Source organism: Hetaerina americana, unplaced genomic scaffold (genome assembly GCF_022747635.1).
Source record: "Hetaerina americana unplaced genomic scaffold, ioHetAmer1.1.p SCAF_46, whole genome shotgun sequence".
NCBI lineage: Eukaryota > Metazoa > Arthropoda > Insecta > Odonata > Calopterygidae > Hetaerina > Hetaerina americana.
The window spans coordinates 3,519,996-3,534,222 of NW_027287052.1; the positions used below are offsets into that span (position 1 = coordinate 3,519,996).

Here is a 14,227-nt window from a genome sequence, read left to right on the forward strand (position 1 = left end):
GGCCGGGTTGGAGTGGGAGGTGGGGTTGATTGATCTTCCGTGGCGAAGGTGGCCGGGGACTGAGCGGTCCACGGAGGCCATTAAAAGGAACACGGGCGGGGAATGGGTGGAAGCGCTTCGGGAACCCATCGACTGGTTTAGCGCGATGACTTTGATTGATCGAGTTTTATTGGGCTAACAAAAGAGTGGGGGATGAGGTGTCAGGTTGGAGGGTGGGGAGGGTGAGGAAGGGTGGTGGTCATGGGAGTCCCCCTCCATATCTGGCGACCCCCCCCCCCCCCGATTAATGGACCCGGAGTAATTATTCAGAACAGTTCCGCCCTAGCTGAGTGAGGGCACGGGGGGTGGGGGAAGCGGTCGAAAACATTTCCTCTCTTTTATTTTTAGATTCGGGGATTCCTTTGTCTTTCCCTGTCGGGACCTTTTCCGGATTGCATTTTTTTGTGGTGAATATTGCCTGGTAGCGGCCTTTTTCTCATGCAGGACTTGAAGGATCAATTTATTCATGTCGTGGGGACGGAAAATAATTTTCCCCTCTTTTTCAAGATGTTTTCTTCCCTTCCACCACTTCGAGTTCTTGAAGGAAAAGTTGGTTTGAGTGGTTACGGAAGTGGAAAAAAAATTACTCGCGGTCGCTCGTTCAGGGAAAACGTAAGGAAGTCCGAAGAAAACAATCCGTCGACGTTATTGATAGCGTGTCCATTCGCCGTAAAAGCAGGGAGTGATCTCGTTTTTGTCCAATGACCTATTTCATTTTTGATAACGTAGGAATTTTACAGATCACGCTACAGGCGGTTATCTTTCGCAAAGACATTAAGACAATCATAATTTTAGCATGAGTATAATTTACTAGAACCAGAGAAGTATTGGCAATTGATAAAGTTAAAAGTGGGGATGTAAAAGAAGAAATTGTTGTGAATCATTGTTCTGCATTGTTTATAGTCATTTAGTCTTTGACGAAAGGTGATGAGTGCAAAATGAAGTCCTGGGAAATGTGGTCACTCAAATAAATGAAGACTGTAAGCCGAGTGGAACGGAGGAAAAACAAGGAAGAATGGCGTTTTTGATACGAAATAAAGGGAAGATCAAGGGAAGAAAAAGTGGATGGAAGATAGATGGAGATGTAGTGAAATACTGAAAGCTGCGATAGCAAAGGAGACGATAAGTGAGAAAACAAGGCGAAGGAAAAAAACAAATATATAGTATATAATATATGGGTGGTCTGAAAAGTTTCCGACCTAACAAAGAAACAAGATATTTTTTTGACATTTTCTGACATTTTTAAGACCAGAAACTTTTCAGACCACCATCGTTAACAGTATGTATAATACATAGCATGTAATAGTTTAATATAAGCACAAAGGTATAGAGTGAGAACATTTGAGAAAGCGATTGTGACGAACCAAATGGGTTTTGCTAAAATTAATTCGAAATACACGAAGATATGTGAGTGTAGTAATTGTCAGAGACCATTCAATACCTACCTTCAATTGACAAATTACTGGTCATAAAGCTTAAAGTCATAAAGCTTAAAGTCATCACGCCAAAAACAACTCCAACCACAGATATAAAATTTAATCAGGGAGCTAAAATCTTTAATTCTTCAAACTGCTTTATTACTTTCGGCAATTAGCCTGATTAAATTGCATCAGAATGTCGTTTAATGCCGTGAATTGTCCTACCTCCTAGAGAATACTTCCATTCATTATAAATAACTACTTGAATATATCTTGTTTATTGAATAAACCATGAAAATTTTCAATGATATTCAGTGGATGAAATGATACCAATTTGTGATAATGTTTGAAAGAGCTCTTTATTGCCAAAAATAAAGTAGTAAAAAGGGGTAGTCAGGTTTGAAAAGGGGCAGACATTGCAATTAAATGATATGGACCCTGGTTGTCCGATAGCTTATTGGCGTACAAAATGCTAAAATGTTTGGTAGGGGAAATAGAGGAATCAAATCTCTCTTTCCACGATTTAAGAAATTTGTCAACATATAAAATGGCAGCGAGCAAAAGGAATTCTTAGAAACCGTTTTTCTGACGTCATCTGAATGATACGGGTGCAATAATTGACTCGATAATAACCTTCGCAGGGGGGGGAGTTATTAGAGAAATAACCAATTCATTCCTTGAGTTCCACCAGCCGAAGAAAACAACTTTAATGCCGGCCCAAAGTTGTCGCAACCGTGGCACCATGTGGCTGGCAATGATTCTACTTCAAAAAATTGTTGGTCAAAAAATCTTATTTTGATCATAAAAGTTTAGGCAAGGATTTCAGACGAAATGAAATTTCTACGAAATTCCTTCCTCGTCATTCATTTATCAGCATTTGATTTCTAATGATATGTGTTACAATAGCAATGAATGATTTCAATTTAAATGAAATCCTCATGGTGGTTACGTGGTGAATTAGCAAACATCTAGCATCCCCATTGCTCCGCTCTTGCACATTCCACACGTTTGACCTACTTCCATTTCTTCCAACGGATTCGACCCCTCCAGCCGTTTTTAGATCATTAGGGCCTATTTAAATGTCACATTATTCATGAGGAAATTTTATTTACTTTTCGGTTTTTCAGCTCACGATATTGTGTGTATAGATATGCGAGACATGTATTTACGCCAAAAACTTACTCTTGGATCCAGGAGACACTCCGCTCCCAACTTCCTTGGAGTTCGCCCCATCTTCAGGATCGTTACGCGACCTTCATTCGTTCTTTCATGTCCACAATTCGCGGGATAGGAGTTTAAAGCCTGATACGTACAAGGGCTAAGTCGAGGCAATTGCAGGCGGCGAAATGGAGCAACAGAGTTTGGAAATAAAAATTCATCAAGATGAATGAAGTTGGGAAAAGTGATACTACCTTGATCAAAAATTTCCCGGAATTTATTCAGAAAATTAAAAATACAAGTTTATTCATCTGAATCTATATTGTCCCCTTCAAAGTAATCCCCATCGACTGCAACACACTTATGCCAGCGCTTGATCCAATCCTCGAAACATTTTTTATATTCGGTTTTCGGTATGTCCATCAGTGCTTCCTGCGATTTTTCCATTACTTCCTCTCGGCTGCTAAAACGCGTTCCCCGTAATGGTTTTTTTAACTCGATTGAACAGAAAGAAGTCACAGGGAGCCAAATCAGGTGAATTCGGTGGCTGTTGGATGGTATTTGTTGCATTTTTCGTCAAAAAATTACGAATAATGATAGCACTGTGCGACGGTGCGTTATCATGGTGCAAAATCCACGAGTTTTCTGCCCACATTTCTGGTCTCTTCCGGCGAATTGCTTCACGCAAACGTCTCATAACGCCCAAATAATACTCTTTGTTTACTGTCTGGCCTTCTGGCAAAAATTCATGATGCACTACACCGTTGTAATCCATGAAAACCGTCAGCATTGCCTTCTTTTTTGACTGAAAACGACGTGGTTTTTTTGGTCTCGGCTCATTTGGTGAACGCCATTCACTTGCCTGATGTCTGGATTGCGTGTCGTACTCATAAACCCACGTCTCGTCTCCAGTAATGATCCTTTTGATGAATGTGGGATCGGATTCAGCCTCGCAAATCATGTCTTTTGCGACGTCAACACGGTCTCTTTTTTGCATGAAATTGAGGTCTTTTGGCACCAACTTTGCTGCTACACGACGGAAACCCAAATCATTAACCACAATGTCTTGGGCGGATCCATAGGCAATGTTCAAGTCCTCCGCTATTTCTCTGATGGTTAATTTGCGGTTATTGACCAACATTTCTTTTACTTTATCAATTTTTTCACCGACTTTCGATGTCGATGGTCTGCCACTGCGTTCATCATCTTCGATTGACTCACGACCACTTCTGAACCGCTCGTGCCACTGGTAAACGACCGTTTTTTTTTAGAGAATCGTTGCCGAAACACTTTTCCAACATTTCCAACGTCCGTACGCCACTAAATCCGTTTTTTACGCAAAATTTAATACAAGTTCGTTGTTGCAAATTTAAATCCATTTCTGAAATTGTAAAAAATCGCCAACACACACAGAGATAGATGTACTCTTGGCTACGTAACTTTTGCAAATGTCAAGTTATGGCACTAAGATTTAAAGGGAATATCAACAACAGATGTACCAATTTAACAAAAAAAACAGAACTCAAATCGGAACGATGGGAGCGCCACACGGTGGTTATTCCGGGAACTTTTTGATCAAGGTAGTATATTTAAAAAAGCGAAAATTTTAACCCAAGTTCTCTTGGATCAGAGACCAGAATCTGTCGAATAATGCACAGTAAAAGCTTCTGTACTGCAAATTATAACCAAAAAGGTCGGTAATCTTCAATTATATTTTATAACGCGAATTCATGCTCAAATGTACAAAATAAATAGCTGAAAACCCTGCATCGTTCGATCAGAACATTAATTTAGGATAAACACTAACTAATAATTAATTCCTATAGAATGGATTCGTTCGGTGTGAAACTATTTGATTCCTTTTCTAACTAAAAGTAACGAGAAATGATCAAATGATTATCTTATTTCAAGTTGGGAAGATTAGTAGCACAGTGCAGTGTGCAGTGTGTAAAAGACACCTAACCACCAAAGAATAATAACAGACTTATGGTTATTAAATAAAATGGCAAGAACATCAATGGCCACCTCAGTGAGACTCAAATGAGTGCGGCTTTTTAATTATGCATTCAATAAGTAAACTAAAAAATGCCATAATTCAAAGAAAAAAAGTACATATCATTCAAAACATAAAACAAAGGTAATTTGAAGAAAAATAATAAAAATCATGAGTAATTTTGAAACTCGGAACCAATTCTGGAAAAAAGAAGCGCCTTCATTGGGGAGAGTTTTGAGGCCAGTTATTATATTCCGTGTAAGATTCCAACAATGCAACTAGTGATTACGGTCAAATGTGAATGACAAAGTTTTATAAACCGCACCAAAAGAGAGGATGAAAAATTCACGGGTCAGACAAGAAAAATAACAAGTAAAAGGATGGGAAAAATCTGCGCATTGTATTCATAATTATCATACACGGTATGTCATACATACCGTGTATGACATACATACATATCATTGGATATTTCATTCCGTGAAATCAGCGTATATATCAAAAGTGAATGTGCATTAAAATGGATAGGATAAAAATCTTTAAATATCAGGAGGGAATATCTTTCCCGTCCAGGTGATTTCTCTTATGGTCGGATAACGGATAATGTAGATTTAAATATGCAGAAAATAATTAAAGCTTTAAGAGTTCCGTAGGTATCTCAGATGAAAAAACCTTGTCCCCAGACTTAAAATTTTAGACTGAAGTCACCTGAGTCATTAAAAAAATATTTCCTCGAAATCGCTGACTCTTATCCATGTAAATCGCACCATAACGGTTGTGAAATAAAAATAAAATAAATCAAATGGATATATTCGATACCGTCAACTAAAATGCTAAAAAATTCAAAACATTGGTGATCTCAGTAAATCTGCGAGCCAATCGACCACTTGGAATCTATTTTCGCTTCAGTGGGACTATTTGGAGACCAAATCATCCGTTTTATCTCCCTGCATTGGTATCTTGGCACAAAATCGTCCCTTCTGTGCGTCATCGTTTGGGATATATTCCCCTTGCTCCTGTCACCTCGCACACGTGAGTTCGTTCATTTTACATCCTCCCACACGGTCATTGGAGTCATCTTAATCCTTTCGAAGTTGTGATTGCCACTGACATAAAACATGGAGAACTAAAACAGAGTCTGAATGGAATATATTCTGGTGTATTTTTAAATGATTCAATGGTATATATGATATTTTCTATTAGTACGGAAACTAACGAATGTCAACAGCAATATTTACTAGAATTTTCAAAAAGCAAGCACTATATTGTCCAGGGCTAAATGGTTGAATGCCATCTCTTATGTAGCATTATTTTTTTAAAATTTGATTTATTCATATACATTAGAATATTTCTTTTGGTATTCTACCGATTAAGATAGGTGTTGGATGGAAATAGCATATACTATAATTTCTCCTACCCTAAAAAACGACCTGATGTCGGTCGCTCCAGTAAAGTAGGTTAGATTGGTAGGTTTGACTTTGAGTATAAGAGAATGTTTTGGAAGCTGGTGTACTGCATCCTATCTCCAATAAACCCCTCTTCAAATTCCGCATGCTTCCTTCCTCCTTTCATTCCGCCCAACATGCCTATATCCTTTCCCTACCCCCTCCTTACCTGCCTGACCTTCTCCCCTCTATCACTCTCTTCAACTTCCTATCGCCAATCAAAACGCTCTGAATCCATATTTCCTGCCTCATTCGGATTCCTCCCAATTATTCCCTCTCCCCTAGCACTTCCTCATTTGATTTCCTTTCAGTCCATACCACCTTCTCAATCCTTCCCCACACCCACATTTCAAAAACCTCCAATCTAAAAGTCATTATCTGGTTTATATTAATAGGACTTTAAATTAGAAAGAGTAATAACATTCAATATTCATTTGGCATTCTAAATGAACATAAAAATGGGGTCTCATATTTAATTCTAAAATCTCAAATCAGATGAATGTTTTTTTAAATGAAAATCTAGATTTTAGTTGAATGGGAAATATGATTTCACTTCACTGTAATTAGAACAAAAACAATAATTCTTCTTATTACATTCAAAAGATGTGTGCCAACCAAAGGATGGTTTGTTCCAGGAGGACTATCCAACTACCAACAGAACCTGAAAATAAATTTTTGGGAGGAGAATGAGTAGAATTTATGCGGTAACAATATTATGCTTACAATTTTATGTAGAGAAAGGAGGGAAAAACGGCGAGGGATCAGAGAGAAAATGAACAGATGACTTAAAGATGAAAACTGGCGTAGACGATGGTGAAACATGGTGTTGAATAAAGTGGGAGGATCCAATTGGGACGCGTGTCCGAGAGATACCAAAGAGGGCCGATTAGAACGAGTTCGGCGCTCAAAAGATACAATCAAGAAAGAGGTAAGAGTCACTAGCGTATCAACAAAATCAAAACTTGTTTAAAAAACAGGAATCGGGGTGGTGAAACAGGTTGTTGAATATAAGCTGGAATGTAATCAAGCCTGTTGGAGAAATGTAATGTGTGCAAGTCTTGAATGTAAAATATAATTATAATATGTAATTATTATTTTTGCTCTTTCAATGGTCAAATTAATATGCTTTAATGAACAGAATAATTCGTGATTATCTCTTGATAAGTTTCTACCGATATTTCTGTTGTAATATGGAGAAAATACAGAATTGCACAACTTTTTAGTAAATTAACAAATTAATCAATGAACACTACACTTTTTAATAAAAATTTACTTTTCACAATTTATGCCTAAAAACTGTTTAATTGCGTAACATTTAAAATTACGTCATCTAGGTATTATTAAAAGCTTGGAAAATGTATTATTTTTACGTGAATCTATTGGGTATCTAATTCTTGAAAATAATAATAGTTAGCATTCCAAGTGGCGGAACTAGAGACCTATTGTACACGAATACTACTTTTTGCCCTACTATAAATAAATAGCCCGGAAATGGACAACTTAGCTGTTCATCCATCACACCAGTAACGTATCCATTGCGATAACTTGTTCATTAGTATAAGAGCTCTCCACACCACAGGATACATCTGTCGGTAAGCCATTCTATGCGACAATTGTTTGGACGAGAAAAAGGTCGCCATTAAGACCACCGTCGGAAGGAAGGAAGGTGCGAACTGAGCCTTAAGGGAAAATAAAAACGAGTGGGCTCGCGAAGCAATCAGGGGACGGCGAGGTAAAGAAAGAGGGAAGGAAGGGGATGCAAGGGAAGAAACGGGAAAGACCGTCCCTTTTCTCCTTCCTTTGAATCTGTTTCCTTCTCTCCCTGAATGGGTAGGCGATTAATTTAATTAAAATTGATAAAATTAGCGACGGCACTCGATATAAAATGGAGTGTGGATTCCAAGATCTAAATAATGGAGAAAACAGAAGGAAGACCCTCAAGTTGATTCAAGCGTATCGTTCACACACTCGAACAACGAATCCATCTTGCTTGAGTGGGTACTCGGAATAGACCAGGATACCCGATCAGTCAACATATTGTTCCTCGCATTTAGTCGCGATTTCCAGATGGCCAAAATCATTGAGAGCAGTGGATAAATCGTAGATTGAGGACTTGTAACTTGAAAATTGAGCATTCTATGAATATTAAAATAAAGACTGATTATTTACCACCCATTAGCTACCCATTTAACTATTTACGCTCGGAGAGAGGCCCTCTCTCAACTCCAATGGTGAAAAGTCGATAATAAGCGAACGAAAATAAGAAAGAGCAAAGTTGTGAGTGCCTGGGACTAGTCCCAGACAAACCTTGATGAGGGTGGTATGCGTGAATTCGTCTAATTGGGCGCCGTTCCCCATTAAACACATTTATTTCTTCCAGCTTTTTTTTTTTAATTCTGGGTCTCTCGTTTAAACGTATGACACTCTCATCTAATCTATAATCTCTCTCTCATCTCATCACTTAAATCTGTTCTTCAAAAATGTTTCTTTTCGAACACAAAAACGGATGGCACCTTAAGAGTGGTAGATCTAAATTTTGGCGGCGGCGTGTTCCTACGCTCTACTTACAAAATAAAAGCGTAATTCTTATCCGTGAAGGAGTAGGAACTTGACCGTAACTTCTTCAACCTAAATCGTTTTACTCTGAGGCAAACGGCGGCTTCTTGTGTTAAGTGAGATGTGACGTGATTGAGAGCGACATGTTCCACTATTTTGTGAAATCTTTCATTAGTAAGCTACTCCTGAAAAGAAAATCGCGTCTCGAAATTTTTTTAAATATTCTCATCTAAATTTAAGTGTCGTATTTATCAATGATTGTGCAAAAGGTTGGGGTTAATTGAGAGAAAGAAACGCCACCAGCAAACATACGGCTATTGCATATGGTAACTATAATCGGTCGAATACATTTGACATTGACGTCAAAAACGAATATCCAACTCGTCACTCACGTCTCTTTACATTTATATTGTATTTAGTTTTCATGAATTCTTATTTCATTTATTACCTATGGTAATAAATGAGATAAAAATGAATACATTGCATTTTTATAACACACAAGATTATAAGTTCATCTAATTACGAGAGTATTCATTTTAATTAAATGAAGAATACAATGTATCTTTCCACTGTCTTTTATTCACGTACAACCAGTTTCAACGCTCAAGCGTCATCATCAGGTGCGTACCTGATGATGACGCTTGAGCGTAGAAACTAGTTGTGTACGTGAATAAAATACAGTGGAAAGATACATTGTATTCTTCATTTAATTAAAATGAATTTCTACAAAGTTGAGCCGGGAACAATTGAATATTTTGAGAGCATTCATGTTATGGAGTAAATATTTACAGACCACAAAATCATGGACGACATATGTCATCTATTATGTTCTTATAATTATTTTGAAATATAAGAATTTATTTCCATTGAAATGTCATCTTCAAATTTAATATTTCCATGCGGCTGCAAACCAAGTTGTCTTGCCAAGAAACATAATCATTTTAATCATTGAAAATAACGAGGGATAGCCTGAGTGAAAACTACCGGGAGTGGGCCGGATAGAAACGTGTTTTATGCATGAGGATGGTTTCGGATGCGCGGGGAAGGGTCACCACCCTTTTTCCCGTCCCGTCTGGAAAGTTAAGTACGTTAGAGTGGGACTCACCGTCCCCGTCCGCGATCCGCCCGTCCCACGAGTAGTCCGCCTCCCCCGTCCCGTTCCCCCCCTCACACTCCCGCCGCCTCTCCTCGATGATGTCCTCGATGGACCACTCTGGCCCCGAGTCGTCCATTTCGCCACGGAGGGCAGCGCACGACGGCGGTAGCGGCGGACGGCTGCTTTTACTCCAGACCCTAAAAAGAGAAGGCAAAGAATTCACGTCGTTACGAAAGCGAGCATACTCTGGGTCTTTTTCTTTGGGGGATCCATGGAAAATATGCGTCGTTAAAATCAAATTATTGAATCTAAGGCGCTGGAATACATAAAAGGAAAATTGGAACACCCAGACTCTTACAGTTCACACATAATATTAGGCGAGAGAATGAATTACATCATAGATAAGACTGCGGTGCAATGTTAATTGTACACTAGCTCAGGATGCTCAGACATAATTGTCGAGTGAATTCTTATCATATAAGGATAACCTTCTGTTCTTGTGAATTGTTATTAATTCTGTACATTAAATATCATGTGTCATTTAACCACTTAATGTCGATTCATATAAGATTTTATGATAGATCAACACATCACGTCAATAAAAAATGGCCAATTGGGCATTTAAAATATTCTCATGACTTTATCAGACTTTTATGAAGTTGCATAGAAACTCATTCATGCTATGTTATCACATCGCTCGGGTCATACTCTTTGAAATAATGTCATCTATGATACAATAATATTATCTATGATACATCTATGACGGAGATAATTTCTCAGAGAATATCATTGTGTAAATAGAGTTCTCCAAGCCAACTCTAACAGAAAATAGATGGTAAAGGCCTTTCTAAATTGGTGAGCATATATGCTGAATAAATGAAAATGTGAACGTGCTATTAAGGGCGGTAAATAATTTGCCAATTCTGTTTCCACGCGTATTTAGAGCTTCTATTTTTGTTCGAAGTATAAGCTTGCTAGGATTCTCATGAAATTTCTCAGAAGCAGAATTGCTATAGTTAAACAGCTTTCTTTAATATTTCATGCCATATATTCATTTATTTGCTTTAATGACTACCAATTGTATGCCTGATTATTTGTTTTATAAATAAGGCAAATGCTCTTAATTGTGTCTTTCATATGGAGTATTTATATCACTGACAGCATCCTATACATGGAATTGAACTTGAATTAGCTTGTTCAATGGCAAATTTAGTTAATTCTTCAGGAGGACACATTCAAAACTATAGCCTTAATCATGGATCAAATTAATTATCTTTCCATGAGGATAAAGCCATGCCTTTCACCCGAGAAACTTTGTAAAACATAAACTCCATTAAAAATATTAAATTTCATTTGTTTCTTCCTGAAAAGGAATGTACGAAAATATAGTGATGCTATTAAAAATTAAAATATGCATTTCATTCGGCAACGTTAGTCTGGGATAATTGCCTTGACGTATATGAGATATATTATCTTTCCCTGTTGATTTATACCATAAGGATATATTCCTGCAAAATATGAAGACTTGGTAAAGGAATGGAATAATAATTCATGAGAAATAAATACGGTGGAATGGACTTAGAAAAAATTATTCCACATTGTTCCTCGAATTTATGCCAGTATTAACCCAAACTTTATCTCCGTCCATTAGTAAATATACGCTTTCCGTCCTCAAAATATGGAGAAGAATACTTTTTCATCTTTCTGGAACGTCGCCTTATTTCAGCCGATACGTGAACGATGCTGCAAAATCATTCAGCAGTAGCTCCTCCTATATCTAATATACCTATTCTCGGCTGAACATAAGCAAACACGAAAAACACAATTTGTACATAAGCGTCTTTCCGCATTTACCACCGAGTAAGCCGTGCTGAAATCAACGCGACATAAAACGCCGAAATAGGATAAGCCTACCAAAAAGTTGTGGTCTCAGAGTTCTAAAAGCGAACTCGTAACGAAATCGTTCCAAACGTACTGCGGTGACGAACTCGAAAGTTTGGCTGATGGGTGACGCGAAGTAACTCCTACAATACGATGTGTAAAACAAAAAAACAGGGGAAAATTCAATTCCTCGTGTAATTCTAAAAAAGTTAGCAATAAGTGAATGAGAATAGACACCGGAGTATTTTCCTGATCTATTAAAAGAATATTTGTTACTTCAAAATATTTCGTAGAGAATGAATTGTTCCCATCACAGAATTACGACGAACTAAGAACGATACGGTCCCCACTAATGACCATCATTTTTTATCTTTCATGATCCTTAAATATGAAAAATAATTAAAACACATTCATGCACAGGATACAGATGAAACCAAAGTTTTCCAATCGGTTGGACAGAAACTAGATACATTTTCAATGCATGTCCTTTCTATATTATTTTAATTGCAACGAAGGTTTTAATTGTATTATTCGACGGCACTCATAAACACAGGTTTTCGAATTATCGCGTTTAGTTAAAAAGTCAGCCGAGGGGTCACATCCATCGCTAAGTGGATTATAAAATGGGTGCGATAGGTATGGGATGGAAATCAATGAAATCAAAACAAATGCTTTGATGTTTTCTAGAAAGAGAAAAGATAAATTAGATAACTGAATCTAAAAGATCAAAATTAAAAAGAGGCCATAGTTTGGGAGAATGTCCCCTTCTTGATTCAGCAATTATGACTAAGAGGTCATTTACTACGTCTAGTCCATAAGAAACGTCGTATTGTAATTACTTCTCCACATTTTTAACGTTCTTCTCGTTAATAAATACGACGACCTGAAATACTTACCGTCGCACATAAACTTTGAATTTAAAGCGAAACGTTGATTAAAATATTTATTTGAAAACACAAGCGAATAAAATTCAAAATTAGAATCCCGAATCACGAATAAATATTAATTAACAACTCTATCCTGACGGCCTTTCGGTGGATTAGTTTGAGATTCGTGGGGACGGGAGTGGGGGGGGGGGGACGGGAGGGGGAGGAGGATAGGAGGATTTGCCCCTCTCCCGGCCCCCGCCATAAATGAACACCGTTTCGCGGGAATAGCGAAACGGGAACAGGGATGAAAGGGGAGCGAGAGGTTCATTAAGAGGGAAGATCACGCCGTGCCGCCCTCCCTCTCCTGTCTTCACGCCCCACGAGGGGGTTGCACGGAAAATAAAGCAGGCAGATAATCCAGCACGGTCGTGCTCCCGGACAACTCCCGTGCTTTCAATTCCCCCACTCCATCCCATCCCCCCTCCCTATACACCTCACCTCCCCCCATCCCTCCAGCACTTCCCCCAATCCCGAGACTCCAAAGAGCAAAAACCAAGCGGAACGGGTGGAGAGCCCAAAAATAATCCGAAAAGAAGGAACGTACGGAGGAAGAAATTTTTTTTTCCATCCCGCCGGTTTCCGACCCGGCACCTCGGACGCTTTTAATCTAGAAGGGGACTTCCAGGGGGGACTCACGGGCAATCACCAGCCATAGAGTGCCGGCGGAATAATGTTTTTCCTCTGCGATCCCCTCCCCCTTGAAAGGATAGCTCCAGCGGGTCGCAGTTCCGAATCTGCCAGGGCAATGGACCGAAGCGAGAATCCCCCACGCTCGCATTATCAACTCCCCCTCGCTCCCTCCCCTTCCGCCGCTTTCACTGTAAATATCCGACGGAGTCCGAGCGATAAAAAGGAGTGCATTAAAGCGAGTGGAATGATGGTCTGTCGGTCGAGCGGCAAGAGGTCATCGGAGAGGCAGAAGGGCTGCAGGTGAGTCGAGGGCACCGTGGAAGGCGAGAGGGGGAAGGGGGCGAACTTGCTGAGGAAAATAGCGCTCACGGCGAAATGCAAAGTTTTTGCATTTCGCCGTGAGAGCGCTCGCAACATGTCGAAATGGTAAGTCAAAACATTTCCCTTTCAAACTAATCTCTCTCGTATTCCAACAGCCTTGTGACCTTTTTGCTTAGACAAGTGTTGATTGATTTAGCGCGATCGATTATGGGCCAGCCCATAATAGCAGTAGTAGTAGTAGTTTTGAGGGGAGGCGACCGACAGCTAAGGTCATTTGCGCCATAGGGGATGGATAGGAAAGGATGAAAGGTGGAGAGAAACCCGGCGTCGGCATTAGCCTACTCTTTACGAAAGGCGCCAAGGGGTCCGCAGTTTAACGTCCCATCCGACGGACGGCGTACTCACTCAAAGTGCCCTCCACAAAGCACCTCAAGTAGGGATCGAGATACCTCTGAAAAATATTCAACACCGCCGGGATTTGAACCCGCGCCCTCATGGTGGGAAGCCAGTACGTTAGCCCCCGCACCATCTCGATCCCCCCATAATAGCTTAAGAATAGAGGGATAGGGGGAGAATGACAGTGAGGAAGGACGCTTCCAAAAGAACAGTTGGGTTGGATGACGAGAATGTAAAAAAAATATTCCTTTCTAGGGTTAAGTTGTGATTACTTGAAATTTAAATATATATTATTTCGAAATACTTGCGAAATATCGGTAAAGAAAATACTTTGTTCTTTCACACAAATTTTATTATTCACGACTTAG

At 39.1% G+C, this 14,227-nt stretch overlaps 1 protein-coding gene and 1 long non-coding RNA gene across 2 annotated transcripts in view; both read right to left on the minus strand.

Annotated features, from left to right (window-relative positions):
• LOC139693294 (calcitonin gene-related peptide type 1 receptor-like) overlaps positions 1-9,760 on the minus strand; it is a gene marked incomplete at its 5' end in the record, with an annotated part of 88,679 nt that extends 78,919 nt beyond the window's left edge. The window contains one exon of the mRNA XM_071591407.1: positions 9,712-9,760. Within this exon, the coding sequence (XP_071447508.1) occupies positions 9,712-9,760 (49 nt within the window). The remainder of the gene's footprint in view (positions 1-9,711) is intronic.
• A 28-nt stretch (positions 9,761-9,788) lies between these two features.
• The window catches only part of LOC139693325 (uncharacterized), a 512,487-nt gene continuing 508,048 nt past the window's right edge, over positions 9,789-14,227 (minus strand). The window contains exon 6 of the long non-coding RNA XR_011702038.1: positions 9,789-9,899. This is a non-coding gene — a long non-coding RNA (uncharacterized lncRNA). The remainder of the gene's footprint in view (positions 9,900-14,227) is intronic.